Source organism: Physcomitrium patens, chromosome 18 (genome assembly GCF_059467195.1).
Source record: "Physcomitrium patens ecotype Gransden chromosome 18, ASM5946719v1, whole genome shotgun sequence".
NCBI lineage: Eukaryota > Viridiplantae > Streptophyta > Bryopsida > Funariales > Funariaceae > Physcomitrium > Physcomitrium patens.
In genome coordinates, this window is record NC_143427.1 from 12,461,235 (window position 1) to 12,473,896 (window position 12,662).

The 12,662-nt window shown below is 41.0% G+C and overlaps 2 protein-coding genes and 1 long non-coding RNA gene across 3 annotated transcripts; 2 read left to right on the forward strand and 1 right to left on the reverse strand.

Moving 5' to 3' along the window:
• Positions 1-535: 535 nt before the first annotated feature.
• Positions 536-970, reverse strand: LOC112295332 (uncharacterized). The gene is made up of 2 exons (XR_016498236.1): positions 768-970; positions 536-614 (listed from the first exon to the last, which is right to left on the reverse strand). It is a non-coding gene; the product is annotated as an uncharacterized LOC112295332 (long non-coding RNA).
• Positions 971-1,982: 1,012 nt separating this feature from the next.
• LOC112295331 (GRR1-like protein 1) lies at positions 1,983-5,203 on the forward strand. Its single transcript, XM_024546762.3, has 4 exons — positions 1,983-3,401; positions 3,530-3,755; positions 3,878-4,144; positions 4,274-5,203. The coding sequence occupies exons 1-4, from the start codon at positions 2,626-2,628 to the stop codon at positions 4,883-4,885; spliced, it is 1,881 nt and encodes a 626-aa protein (XP_024402530.1). The 5' UTR covers positions 1,983-2,625; the 3' UTR covers positions 4,886-5,203.
• Positions 5,204-6,463: 1,260 nt separating this feature from the next.
• LOC112295147 (uncharacterized) lies at positions 6,464-10,465 on the forward strand. The gene is made up of 7 exons (XM_024546368.3): positions 6,464-6,937; positions 7,510-8,475; positions 8,903-8,992; positions 9,115-9,215; positions 9,342-9,388; positions 9,477-9,553; positions 9,759-10,465. The coding sequence occupies exons 2-7, from the start codon at positions 7,639-7,641 to the stop codon at positions 9,792-9,794; spliced, it is 1,188 nt and encodes a 395-aa protein (XP_024402136.1). The 5' UTR covers positions 6,464-6,937; positions 7,510-7,638; the 3' UTR covers positions 9,795-10,465.
• Positions 10,466-12,662: the final 2,197 nt, after the last annotated feature.

Below are 12,662 nucleotides of genomic sequence, written 5' to 3' on the forward strand. Positions count from 1 at the left end.
AAAAGCAGCAGTGAACTGATGGGGCATCGAGACTTGTGTTACACAACCTTACACTTGATGCCATGTGATCAATGAGAGTCGGACCATTGCCTCCCACGATTGTGAGTTGCATCCCGGTGGTAAGGCAGAGGCTGTGTCAACACTTCATCAGGTATCAGGCCCTCAAGAAACTTGGGCAAAGTTTCGTTGCATTAGTGGTGTCTGGGACACAAGATACTGCAGTTGTACTTCTGTAATACGCTTGGAACTAGAATTCATTTACATTAAAGGCTGTCCATTGTTGACGAGCACAAGATGTTCATGTTGACTCATGAGTAAGGCGCAGTAAAAATAAACTCATGAAAACGTGGACAACAGACACCTCCACTTACTTTAAGTACCACCACTGAGCATATCCATAGTCTCAGTTCATGATCATTGGAAAAACAAAACAAACAACAAAATTAACTAACTGAATAACTAACCAAACACCAAAACCATCCATGGAGATCAACAGCATGACGAAAACTCTTGGAAAGGCTCCGGAAGACCAATCTCAAAAGGAAAATGATATGAGTGGCTTGCATTAACACGTCCTCATCTCCTGGACGATCATAAATGAAGATTGTCACATTCTACATCACCCCCACAAAAGCTAAACTCTTAATCAACTCTCCCAATCATCCATATACGCAAAACACTGAAATCGACACACATTTAGAACGCCAGCTTTGGAGTACTAACAAGTTTATTCAAAACCCACCATAAGTTCCGAACAGCAGACTCACCTTCTCAGGAATGATCATCGAGCGCACATTCTGTGCGACATGCCGCCCCACCTCCTGCAGACTAATCCTTCACAACAAAGTGACACCATAGCCAAACACTTTAATCACAAATGAAGCTTCACTAGATTGTAGCTTGCACAAAGACTAGAACGCGATTTGAGGGGAACCCATTATGCCTAAGCTGCTGGGTTGAACCGGAATTGACAAACCTTGTGGCTTCCGAGAAGAAATCAATGAGGCGGTTATTGGAGATTGCATCCTCATCGTCAGGGACAATCACCCACTTTTCCGGTTTCTATCCTTAATATGGTTCGTTCATCCGTATCGCTAGGGATATGCTGGTCCGACACTGCCCTGACCGTGACGCAAGCACGTGTGGCCTTTTTCTGGCAGCATTTAAACGTCATAATTTTCTTCTGCCCTAATTTTTCTCGCTCAATCTTATCGTCTTGTGAGTGTTCCTTACCTGGGTCCCGATGGTTTCCAATCATTACGGATTTATCTGTTTTGCTTTCAGATTGAAGCTCTGGATTCTTTTTTATTACAAAAACTGTCGTGTTTTTCTTGCTTGTACATCAATTTACGACGACGTGCCTCGTCTGATGCCAAGCCATTACCCGAATATAGCTTATCTCTTTCAATTCTTTCACTCTGAAAATTAAGTCAACCAGTTTTATTTTTTATTTTTTGACACAAATAAAGCAAAAAACTTTACTGCTAACAAACATAAATTCATACATCCCAGCCAGGTCCGGACAGGATAGACCTAATGGAACCTAGGACAAACTAGTTTTCAATTAGGACGTTCCAATTCCCAAGCGGCAATCCAATCGTTGGAACACCATTGACGCTGGAATTCTTCCATTATGTTTCCTGCTTTGCCTGATCCTTCTTGATCTTCGTCTTTGTCGACTCCCAGGGCAGCCGTTCCTGATCAACCAGACTGAGCCATACTATGAACATTCTTTTGGTGCGTGTTCAAGGACTTTGTAGTCAACCATCTCTCGGTGTCAGTATTCTTCACAACACAAGCTAACCCTAACCCCAAGTTACGAAGGGTTCTTTGATGTAAAATGAAATTAATGTAAGTGTCAAACCTCGTGAAAAAGAGGATTTTTAAAAGTCTAGAAAGAATCTAGCCGTGACGATGATCGAGAGAATGCAACTCCCTTTTTTGGCTTTTATTGTGCAGATGGTACCGTGAGATGTCAAGTTCGATGAATCCGATGAAGTTCGTATCTGCTTGAGTTTTTATCTGATGAAGTGAGGACGGCAGATGGACGTAGCTGCCCGTAGATTTCACGGTGGGCCAGACTCTCGGTGTATTTGAAGAGATGGGACGAAGTCGCACGTTGTATGACGCGTCCCTCCTGGGCGCACGTAGGGTCTACTGTCGGGAATCGGTGTTCAAGCTCATTTCTGAAGGACATTCTTGTCCAAAATTACGGGAGTCTGAATTTATTCATTCGGTGTGGTGTTTGATTAGGGTGCATCAGATTTAGCGAAGCAGGGTTGGGTTTTCTGTGCTGAGTGCTGAGTGGCTGACTTGTACACAAAACTCGGCGGCTGGGGTTTCTTCTTGGCGAGGCGATTGAGTTTCAGCGAGCTTTTTGAAAGGGTTTTGTCTTGGGTGGATGAGAGGTAGCGATGGCCGTTTTGGTTGTACGGCAGATCATGGAGTTCCTGCTGGCGCCGTAGAGAAACTTGAGCTTTAGTCCGCATAGGAGCTCGGAGAAGGGGTGATGGCGGCGACAGAGTCATGACGGTGGTACAGTGGAAATTCGGGAATTGGGAGTGTGGACAGTGGACAGTCGTATTGTGTTCTGCTGCTAGATAGTGGTTGAGGAAAGGCTTTAAGATGGCTAATCTGGGGAGAAGAAGGAGGTCGACAGTGGAGAGTGAGCACTGTAGTTTACTTCAATGTCCAGACGAGATTCTCGAGAAGATTGTTGACTTAATCTCGGATACGGCAGACAGGAGTGCCATATCCCTCGTCTGCAAGAGCTTGAAAGTCCTCGAGGGGCACACACGCGGAGTGGTACTTGTCTCCAACTGCTATGCAATTCAGCCGCTGACTTTAAAGGACCGGTTTCCCAACGCATGGTCCATCACTATCAAAGGGAAACCCCGTATTGTGGATTTTGCTCTCATTCCCCATGCGGAGGTATGGGGAGCTTACGCCACGCCATGGATGGAGATCCTAGTGAACTTTGACAGGCCCATCCGGCACCTGAGGATGAAGCGCATGACAGTTTCAGATAGCGACATCCAGCTCTTGGTGAGTAGGTGCGGGGAGGGTTTGCAGAGGTTGGAGCTGGAGAAGTGCTCTGGATTTTCGACTTTCGGTTTGGAGATCATCGCCCGGGCCTGCCGGAACCTTATTGAACTGAACATCTCGGAATCGGAGATTCAGAATGGCGGGCACCGCAGTTGGTTAACAACCCTAGTTAATACAGCAAAGTCGCTGCAAGTGTTGGACCTTTCTCTCACGGATGTGGAGCATGTGGAGCAGTCTGTGCTTGAGAAGTTGGCTGGCCAGTGTCATACCCTAAAGTTAAGTGCGGCTTTGGAGATTGAACGCGTCTTGCCTGTTGTGGAAGCTGCAAACCACAGTATGCGCCACTTGGGCACCAGGTAAGCCAACTCCATCAAACCATTGATAGTACTCTTTTGCAGCAGATAAAAGTCGAATTCTGTGTTGTAACTAAGTTTTGGGTTTCTAAAAATGAGGCTATTGACAGGGTTTCATGGCTTCTGTGCAGGTTTTATTCACAGAACATCGAAAACCCTCATCAGATTGCGGAGGCATTTGGGAGATGCAGAGTACTAGAAGGTATTTCGGCTCCACTGGACCTGGACGAAGGGTCCATGATGATGGTGATGCCTATTGCTGGTCGCTTGACTACGTTGGACCTCACCTATGCTAACCTCGGACAACCTGAGCTCAGTGACCTACTTCGCACATGCATAAATTTGGAGGACTTCCAGGCATACTTCTGCTTCTTCTTCCTTATAAGTTCTTTTAATAGGCATTGAGATGGTCTGTAGTAGCGCGTCCTTCGAATTTTAAAGGCTGAAAATCGCTTTGTGTGCGCGTGTGTGGTGATCAGTGCACGGATGTGATTGGTGACAGAGGACTGCGGGTAATCGGAACGCACTGCCAAAAGTTGAGAAGGTTGGTCGTTCAACAAGACGCACAGGGCTTTGTTACACAACATGGGTTGACGGCGGTGGCAAACGGTTGTTTTTTACTGGAGAAGATCATTATTTATGCGGCAGACATGACCAATGCAGCATTAGAGACTCTTGCAAACAATTGCCCTGGTCTGAGTGATATTCGCATATGCCTTGTTCAGAAATACCATCCCAGCCATCCTGTTCGTCTCTGAACTTTTTTTTATGCAATTTTTTTGGATATTTCTTTCTGGTCATTTAGTTTTCGGGAATACATGCTTTCGTTTTAGAACCCTTTCACTAATTTGCTCACATAAATGGGGGCCTTGCAGGTTATAGAGTTAGAAGGGAACTCTACATTAAACTTGGGAGTTAGAGCACTTCTGATGAGATGTCGAAGGGCACGAAGACTGGCACTCTGCTTCAGCAGATTTGGCCTCTCAAATGTGGTGATCACCGACGAAGGCATACGCTACATTGGAGAGTATGGTGGCAACCTTCACATCATCACACTCACCAATTGCGGCAGCAGTGATGCAGGTCTTGAATCCATAGCCAAAGGGTGTACGAATCTGCGCAGATTCGAGCTTCGTCATTGTCCGTTCGGAGATAGAAGCATGGAATTTCTTGCTACGTCTTGCCATAGCCTGAAGCAGCTATGGGTGCAAGCCTGTCAAGTGGAGCTAAACGGGGTGAGAGTTCTAGCTAGGCGGAAAGACCTGGTGGTGGAGGTTGTAAAAGAGAGCACCAACGAGAATGGCGACCCAATTCCATGGCAGTTCATCGCATATGCTTCTGTAGCATCCCCTCGGAATGATCGTCCCGAAAACATCGACTACGTCCACAGCCAGTATGACACACCTCTTCGCAGTGAGTACTTCATGTGCCCCAGCACTGGCGCTGAGTTGATAGACGACCTCGAGGATGGGCTGCAAAATGTTTGATCAGATGGGGAAATAATGCAATTACGTGTACCGTGTGCGGCAGTTAATTATTCGATGCAAGGCATCTTCCTTCGGGAGATGTTCTTACCCTGGTGTTTCCAAGAAGATCAGGCCACATGTTTGTGGGAAAAATCTTTCTGTCGCACACCAGTAATCTTCTAGAATTCATCACGTTGCTTATATCTGTGTGTTGTATAAATATTAGCACTAAGAAAGGTGTTCGGAACCAACTGTTTTCTGAACGGACGTCACGCTGCTCCCATTGCAAGTATGATGCATGTCCGGATTTCTTTCTGTCAATAGATCCTGTTGTGGCAACGCTGGCAATCGTGAGACCTCACTGATTATTTTGCCGACGCTTTGCAGGATGCCTCATTTTTACAGTGCATGTCAGATGGGCTAGGTCCTAACTGTACCATAAAATAATAGCTTATTCATTTCATTATCGTTTTAGGGAGCTGCTCACATCGGTGGCTTCCAGATTCCACCACACAGCGTCGCAAAGATCACTTAGAGTAGCCGAAATGTTACATTCTTAGTATACTGACGTTTCCTTTAAAGCATCCACCAGCTGCAGTGGCTTGCCTTCCGCAATGGAACATTATGATGCAGTGCTTTTGAATTGTAGCATTCTTAGTTAAGAGTTCACTTCTTATTACTTGTTGCATAGTGACTAAAATTAGAAATCATTTATTTCTTATCTGATGTTGCCCATGTACAATAATAGAATGCCAATTCTGTATCTCCGTTTAGTAACGAAAATATTAGGCCTTTTCACAAGTCATTGGATGTTGTGTAGAAGCCTATTCAACTTTGATTTCAAACAACTTTGGTTTCAAATATTCTTTGTATTCATCGTATTGCTTTGATTTTATAAAATAAGCTATACATGCTTTTTACAAAAATATTTGTGGTTGATATTGTTTTAAGTTACTTAGAATTACAGATATTACACTATTTAAGCACATCACAATATGCTGAATTGGAAGTAGTAAAAAAGTCTACTTCCACTCCAAAAAAAACAGTTTAATGAGGGTATGGCTAATGTTAGAAGATGATGCTCTGGAATGTTGAAAACATATTCACTTTGCAACCATTCATCAAAGAAGAATGAACAGAGTTTATACTAAACTCAAGCTATATCTTAAAACATTCTACATTTCAAGTTCTTTGAGATGATATCAGTATTTATGTCTACAAACAATCGACAAGAGCTTGAACGCAGTGGCAAAGAAGGGTAACGTCGAACAGAACTCGACCATCCCTACATTGCAGAGAGGGAGACAGAAACACACACAATCACACAAACACACATACAAATTAGTGCGCCGAAGATCTATATATTACTGGGGACCACGATTCCGGAGACAATGATCAATGCTGGCAGGATAGGCACTACGTGGGGATCCTGTGGGGACAAGTCCAGACTCTCCCTGCATAGAAGTGCAAAGACAATGATCTTGGACGTCAGAGAGCACCATGTAGATCCGTTGATGAATCATTCATGAAAGCACCAATTAACTCAATTGCTACTATTCTCGGAAGTAATTGCAGGCAGGTTTTATGAGCTGCGTTCCATAGTAGTGAGCCTCGGATGGGTAATTTGAGTGACAATGGAATACCGAATCTTTCTTGTGTCTAGTCGCGAGTTTCTAGTCCTATTCGGGTGCTGAGTCACTAGCTCAGCTCTGCACTCCACCTGAGGACCGAGTTAGAAACTTGCCACTTGAGATTGCGCCACCAGTGTGGTTAAATGCATGTGCAGCTATGCATGGGATATTATTCACAGTGCTGATGCTTGAGCCCCTGGGTTCGAGAGGACTGGAAGTACGCCGAGCTGCTGGTGGCCTTCAGTTTTGAAGGCATGCAAGTCACTTGCTGGGACAGAACCAAAGCGAGTAGGGAGGTGGAGTGTTTGTGAAGGCAGTTCGCAGGTTGTCGGCGTCTTATGTACAACAGGGCTTGGGTTGTCTGTATCGTGACGGGATCTTTGTGACAATCTCTTCGACGTGGTGGAAGGCCAAACGTGCCAGTTGCGTGGACGTTGTAGAGGTATCTCGTCGCCTCTTGAGTTGCTTGAATTTTTCACGACAACCTCGGACAGCTCAGAGAAGGGCTTCCAATTTCAGAATTTGAGCAATGTCTCCTGACAGTTTGTATCGGCCGTCAAAATCTATCCTCTCAGCCTTCTGCGTTGGGTGTTTGCGAGAACTGTCCCTAGTATTGATGCATTTATAGGGCCAAAAAACTATGCACGCTGGTAACGTGGAGGTGGCGCAGTTTCTCGGTCAATGGTCCCTTGAGTGCTCTTGGTGTGGAGCACATTTGTGTGTGTTCATGCCAGTTTCACTAGCAAGTGTTAGTCTTCGAGACTGACTGTTTTTGTATTACTGCAATGTTTGTTATGTTTAGAATATGCTGCATACATTGACTTTTGTGTGCGGAGGAATTTGTGTAACCGGAAGGGGAGGAGTTCATGTTTGAGTTTAGATAGAATTGGGAACCATCAACTCCAGAACATTATATTGCTTTGCTAACTTGTCAGTCATTCAAAGAGGAGTATCACCGTGATGGCATGGCCATTATTCTGCACTAAAACCTTGGACACTTTCTAATCGTTGCAGGTGCAGCAATGAGTACGGATACCTTGGAACCCTAGGAGGTTGGGAGGTGGCTGGATTTTGCACTGGTCGATTATACGCAGTGATCGTTTGAAGACCATTAGAGTACAAGTATACAAAGATTTTTCGAAGATGGAAGAAAGTATTGCCATTACATGGCCTCAGGATTTGAGAGGTTTCGGTAGAGGTAAACTTGGTGACAAGGCATACCTTTCGTTCGGCCCCGAACCAGAGTCAAGCAATCTACCTACATCTGTGCGCTCATATACTGAGTTCACGACCTCTGACTCATCAACTGGAACAACTGCAGATTGTGATTACTTTGACCCCTTCTTGCAAACTGACATGTGGAAGGAATTGACACCAGATCCAACCGCAGATACCATCGGCAACTGCAGTAATGAATCGGTGTCACCGATTTTGGAGCAGTTATTAACATGTAAAGACACACTAGAAAGCCAAAGTTTGTGGGGAATTGATCAACAACAGGTTGGAATGCTTCCTCATGAAACACAAGAATGGACCCAGCCGGACTGCTCATTGATGGATGATTGGAATCAGAACTTTAACTGCGGTTCTACAGACGTAGAATGTGAGTCGTCAATGCAGCCTACAGAGAATCAATTGGGTCATGTCCCGGCATGGATGACGGAAATGCCTGCAGGCTCGTATAGCTCAACCTCACCAGGCATTATTTCTACTGCCAACCAGTTGATGCAGTCTAGCATGATCATGAGCTTCCAAGAAGATCAACAACTGAAACGACCATCGTGCACCACTTCCGGTAAGGTAGCTGCTGCGAACTCTAAGGCTGCTGCACGAAAACACAGGATTTTCCTGCGGCAAAAATCTGCACCACATCACCGAAACATTTCACACGCAAGTGGACGCAGCTCATCCCCAAGAGAATTGAAGAAGATTCATCCAACTAAACTGCCAAAAGAATTTCTCATGTGGAGCAATTTTCAGGTAATAAGGGCCCATATTTCGCATATTATTGAAAGATATCAAGATTTGTTTTTCAGGTTGACTCTGCAGGTGATCAAGCTTTATTGCACAGTGAAATAATTTTTCTCTGTGAACTAAGTTAGTCCCAAGTGGCAAGGTCTCTGCGTAGGTTTTACTATGACCAAAATATATTTCAAAGAAACGTTTACGTATTTTCTCTTCCCTGCGCTACGATCTTGATTCTAGAGCAACAGATATGATCTCCGAGTGCCCGGCATGACAAACCACCTTTGTTCTATCGAAAGCATCAGAAGTGTCAGTTAGGTTTAGGATTACCAGTCTGATAATTTCATGAAGATCTCTTTCTAATCTCATTATCGGCTGTCACTTGATCCGCTCAAGTGATTAAGCCTGGTAGACTGATGCAACATGCTCGACTATGTCACAGGGACGAAATATGGATTCGCTGCGATTCCTTCTTCATAAATTTTTGCAACCAAGCGATGTTAATAATCTTGGCCGCATAGTCATCTCTAAGGTAGGCAAGCTAATTTAGAGTTAATTAATCATGATTCTCTTTCTTGCCTAGTGCGTATTGATATGGGGTCAAAGGCAAGAACATGAATTTCTTTGACACGGCTGTGAGCAATGCACGTGCAGAGAGAAGCCGAAACTCATTTGCCAAATCTCGCCGTGAAGGAGGGGATTTTTATTACAATGGAAGACTTTGACACGAGAGAACGGTGGACCTTCCGCTACCGGTAATACCAGCAAATTAAACTGGTTAAACAGAATTATTCTATCTTGTACTTTTTAGTATTTAAAAATGAGTTGAATGCGTTATAACTGCTGCTCTTGTAATGGTAATGAGGTTTTGGCTGTGGCAGTTTCTGGCCCAACAGCAGGAGTCGCATGTACTTGTTGGAGAATACAGGTGAGGCCATGCTAAAACCCATCTGAGACGAATAAAAAGGCTTCATCTTAATTTTGTGATGATCCTCTGCAATGTGACATTGGTGCAGGAGATTTTGTGAGAGCTCATCATTTGACGACGGGAGACGTACTCGTTCTCTGGAGAAACTGTGAAGGGGGCACTTTTGTGAGACATAATTCACTTAACCGTATTGGATAATGCTTTAATACAAGATTATTGATCTGCTCAATTTTCGGATTATTTTAGATTATTCCAGATTATTTTCACATGTTTTTGCAATATGCATTGCTTCCTGTACCAATTCTGGCCAATATATATACTCAATTCTGTTGAAAGTAGATGAAGTCCTTAAAGCTGGATGTTCATGCAGGTGATTCGAGGCATGTCGGCCGTGCCGCGCATGTGAACTATTGAAGTACCCAAGACAATGAAGGCTTAATGCTAGCGGCAGATTTCGAAGGAGGTGAGGGAGGACGAGATCATCAAATCAAAGAGATTAAGCTAACTAGTCAGTGCTTGATATGAAAGCTTGATCGAACGCAGATGTCATGTAGTTTTAGTGCACCACTGCAATATGAGCAGCAAGAATCATTTCATTCAGGTAAGATGCTGAGTCACGTATTTGTCCCATCAAAGCCATGGTGTGGCACAGCATCAGGTGACTTGATGATATTTGCACGTTGGTATTTTAGGATTGCCGGAATTACAGGTGGGGACGATCACACCAGTGTGAATGGGTAGCGGTTGACTCTCTTACTGGTTGTCAGTGAACGTAAATGGATTACACTATCACATATAGATGGATTAATCACAGTACTCAGTTTGGACGAGAGTGTTTATGCAACATTTGTTAGTTCCAGTAAAACAGTACGAAGTTACGTTGTTTAGATTGAACTCTTGAACGCCAGTTGCTTGCTTAAAGACATGGTTTCGTTGCACAAGTACGGTTGATCTAGGTTAGCCCGAGTGAAGTTGTTGAGGAGGTAGCTGATGCACAGATATTAAGGATGTTGATATTTTTATTGTATGATGTAAATAAGGATTATAAATATGTTCCCAATTGAAGATGAGACTTGATTTACGTCTTGTGGTTATTATTTGGATCCTATTTTGGAGTTAGATTCGACTGGGCAAGCTGGTGAATGGTTGCAATTAGGCTCAGAAAATATAAGGATACTAATTGGCCCTTTCGAATTAAACTGTGACGGGCAGTTTGCAAAGGAGAATATTACAGATTCAGATCATTTGTAAGCCTTCATGTGTCTGAAATGCTTGATCAAACAGTGATGAAAGAGTCGTGTTATTTGTCATCCCCATGCAAAATATCAATATCTGAGCTTCACAATTGGCATACAAATCTTTAATCCTTGCCTCAAGCAATGTTCCATGTACTCACAAATTGATTTAGAAAAAATTGTTAAAAATATGAAATACTTAAAAATCATTAATTTTTATAATTTTGTTAAATTAATTTTAATTGATAAAAGTAAATAAAAAATTCATAAAACTTAGGATAAAAACTATGAAAAATACATATTACTCTTAACTAATAAAATTAAATGAAAAGCAATTAATTCTTAGAAATTAGATATTGTTCATTATGCACTATAGAATAAAGTCAATTTTCTGAAATTTTGATTAATTATTGAGGATTAATTAATAGAGAATATAGTATATTTTATCTTTTAAGAAAGAAATAGAAGAAGAAAAAAAAAAAAAAAAAAAAAACACATTAAACAAGCAAATAAAGTATGGATTTTTTTTATGCTTATTATATTACCAAAGTCATAGAATCCTCTTGTTTAATCAATTACATTAATAAAACGATATGAAATCATGAAGGAAGTTGTCTAATCCATATTTCTTTAGAAGAGGATTTAAAAGAAGTATAAATATAGCTCTTTGATTTTTATCTTAGCAGTGTATTGAAGAAAAAATTAACCTTTAAAGAAACAACATCTATAGTAAAAGCAAAAACTAAAGATTGATAAGTCCAAAAGTAATTGTAGAGCTTGCAAATAGAAAGGACACTAGTAGAGTAATGTAGAGTATTCTAGAACTAATAGTAGTGGTATAATAAGTATTGGTGTTGGTATTGGTGTTTTTTACAACCAAGTAAGCATCATGCAAGTTATAAAAAATAATTGTATTTTTTTTTTACTTATATTATTACATTTGTATTGACAATGCAATAGGTGTACATATCCAATGTAACAAAAATAAGCCTGTTAATTTTAATGAGTATACAACAATCTAATTCCAAGATTATAATAGTAATATCAACAAATCACAAGATTTAGGTGATATGTACCTTATAGTTGTGAATCTTAAAAATAAGCATATTCATGTGGTCTACAAAGACATATATTGAATTCTTTGAATATGTGATATATTCTTGCTAATTGTGACCTTATGTTCAAAAAGTTGTAAGTTTAATTTAGATGACAATGGAATTGATTAGATCCATCTTTTGCATGATAGACTCATACAAGGCACATGTAATGATAAAGCTAACTTTATATCTTTTGAGATTAAGGAAGTTGTTGTAGTTGCTAGCTCATCTACCTTTGGTTGTGTGCTCATTAAATAACATCAAAAATTAGAAAATGCTTTGATGCATATAATATAAGAGGTGGAGTCATTGATTGGTGTCAAAGGATTGAAGATCAAGGGTGAAAAAAATAAAGTATCTACATATGAATTGTATATTGTTTGTAAGGTCCTTATGCAATCTTTTTTACACAAGAATAAGCATGTCCATGGTATTGTAGATGTAATAGTATTTATAGAAAGGTACTATTGATTTAGAGACATACAATGTAAAATACAATACAAGTGATCAACAAAAAGTGGAATGGATAAATTTTACATATAGAGTAATATAATAATATAGTCATCATAAGCTAGGAGATCAATTGTGTAATTTTGTAGATAAATGAGTGTACTTATGGTCTTTCAATCCTTTGATATCTTTCAGCCAAGTACATTTATTATCTTCTAACTTTTATTATCTTCTAATCAAAGGTACTTATCATCTTCAAACATTTGTCATTTTCCAATACTTCCTCTTATATTCATTCCTCTACATTCATTTATTGTTGCTCTTTAGTTATCAAAAAAAAAATTATAGGAGTTTTTATTATTAATATATTTTAATGTTTAAATATATCATATAACTAAAAATGTGATTTTTTGAATTTGTATGTAAGTCCTTGTCTTATCATTAGTTTCATGTCTTGTTGTCTTTGTGTCTCTTAAGAAATTATTTCATTTT

Bases quoted from the DNA above. Each gene is read 5' to 3' on its own strand.
- LOC112295147 (XM_024546368.3), top strand. From the start codon at position 7,639: ATGGAAGAAAGTATTGCCATTACATGGCCTCAGGATTTGAGAGGTTTC. The intron at 8,993-9,114 runs GTAGGCAAGCTA...ATGCACGTGCAG, and splicing joins GCCGCATAGTCATCTCTAAG to AGAGAAGCCGAAACTCATTT. The intron at 9,216-9,341 runs GTAATACCAGCA...TGGCTGTGGCAG, and splicing joins CGGTGGACCTTCCGCTACCG to TTTCTGGCCCAACAGCAGGA.
- LOC112295331 (XM_024546762.3), top strand. From the start codon at position 2,626: ATGGCTAATCTGGGGAGAAGAAGGAGGTCGACAGTGGAGAGTGAGCAC. The intron at 3,756-3,877 runs GCATACTTCTGC...TGTGGTGATCAG, and splicing joins TAAATTTGGAGGACTTCCAG to TGCACGGATGTGATTGGTGA. The intron at 4,145-4,273 runs GTTCGTCTCTGA...GGGGCCTTGCAG, and splicing joins AATACCATCCCAGCCATCCT to GTTATAGAGTTAGAAGGGAA.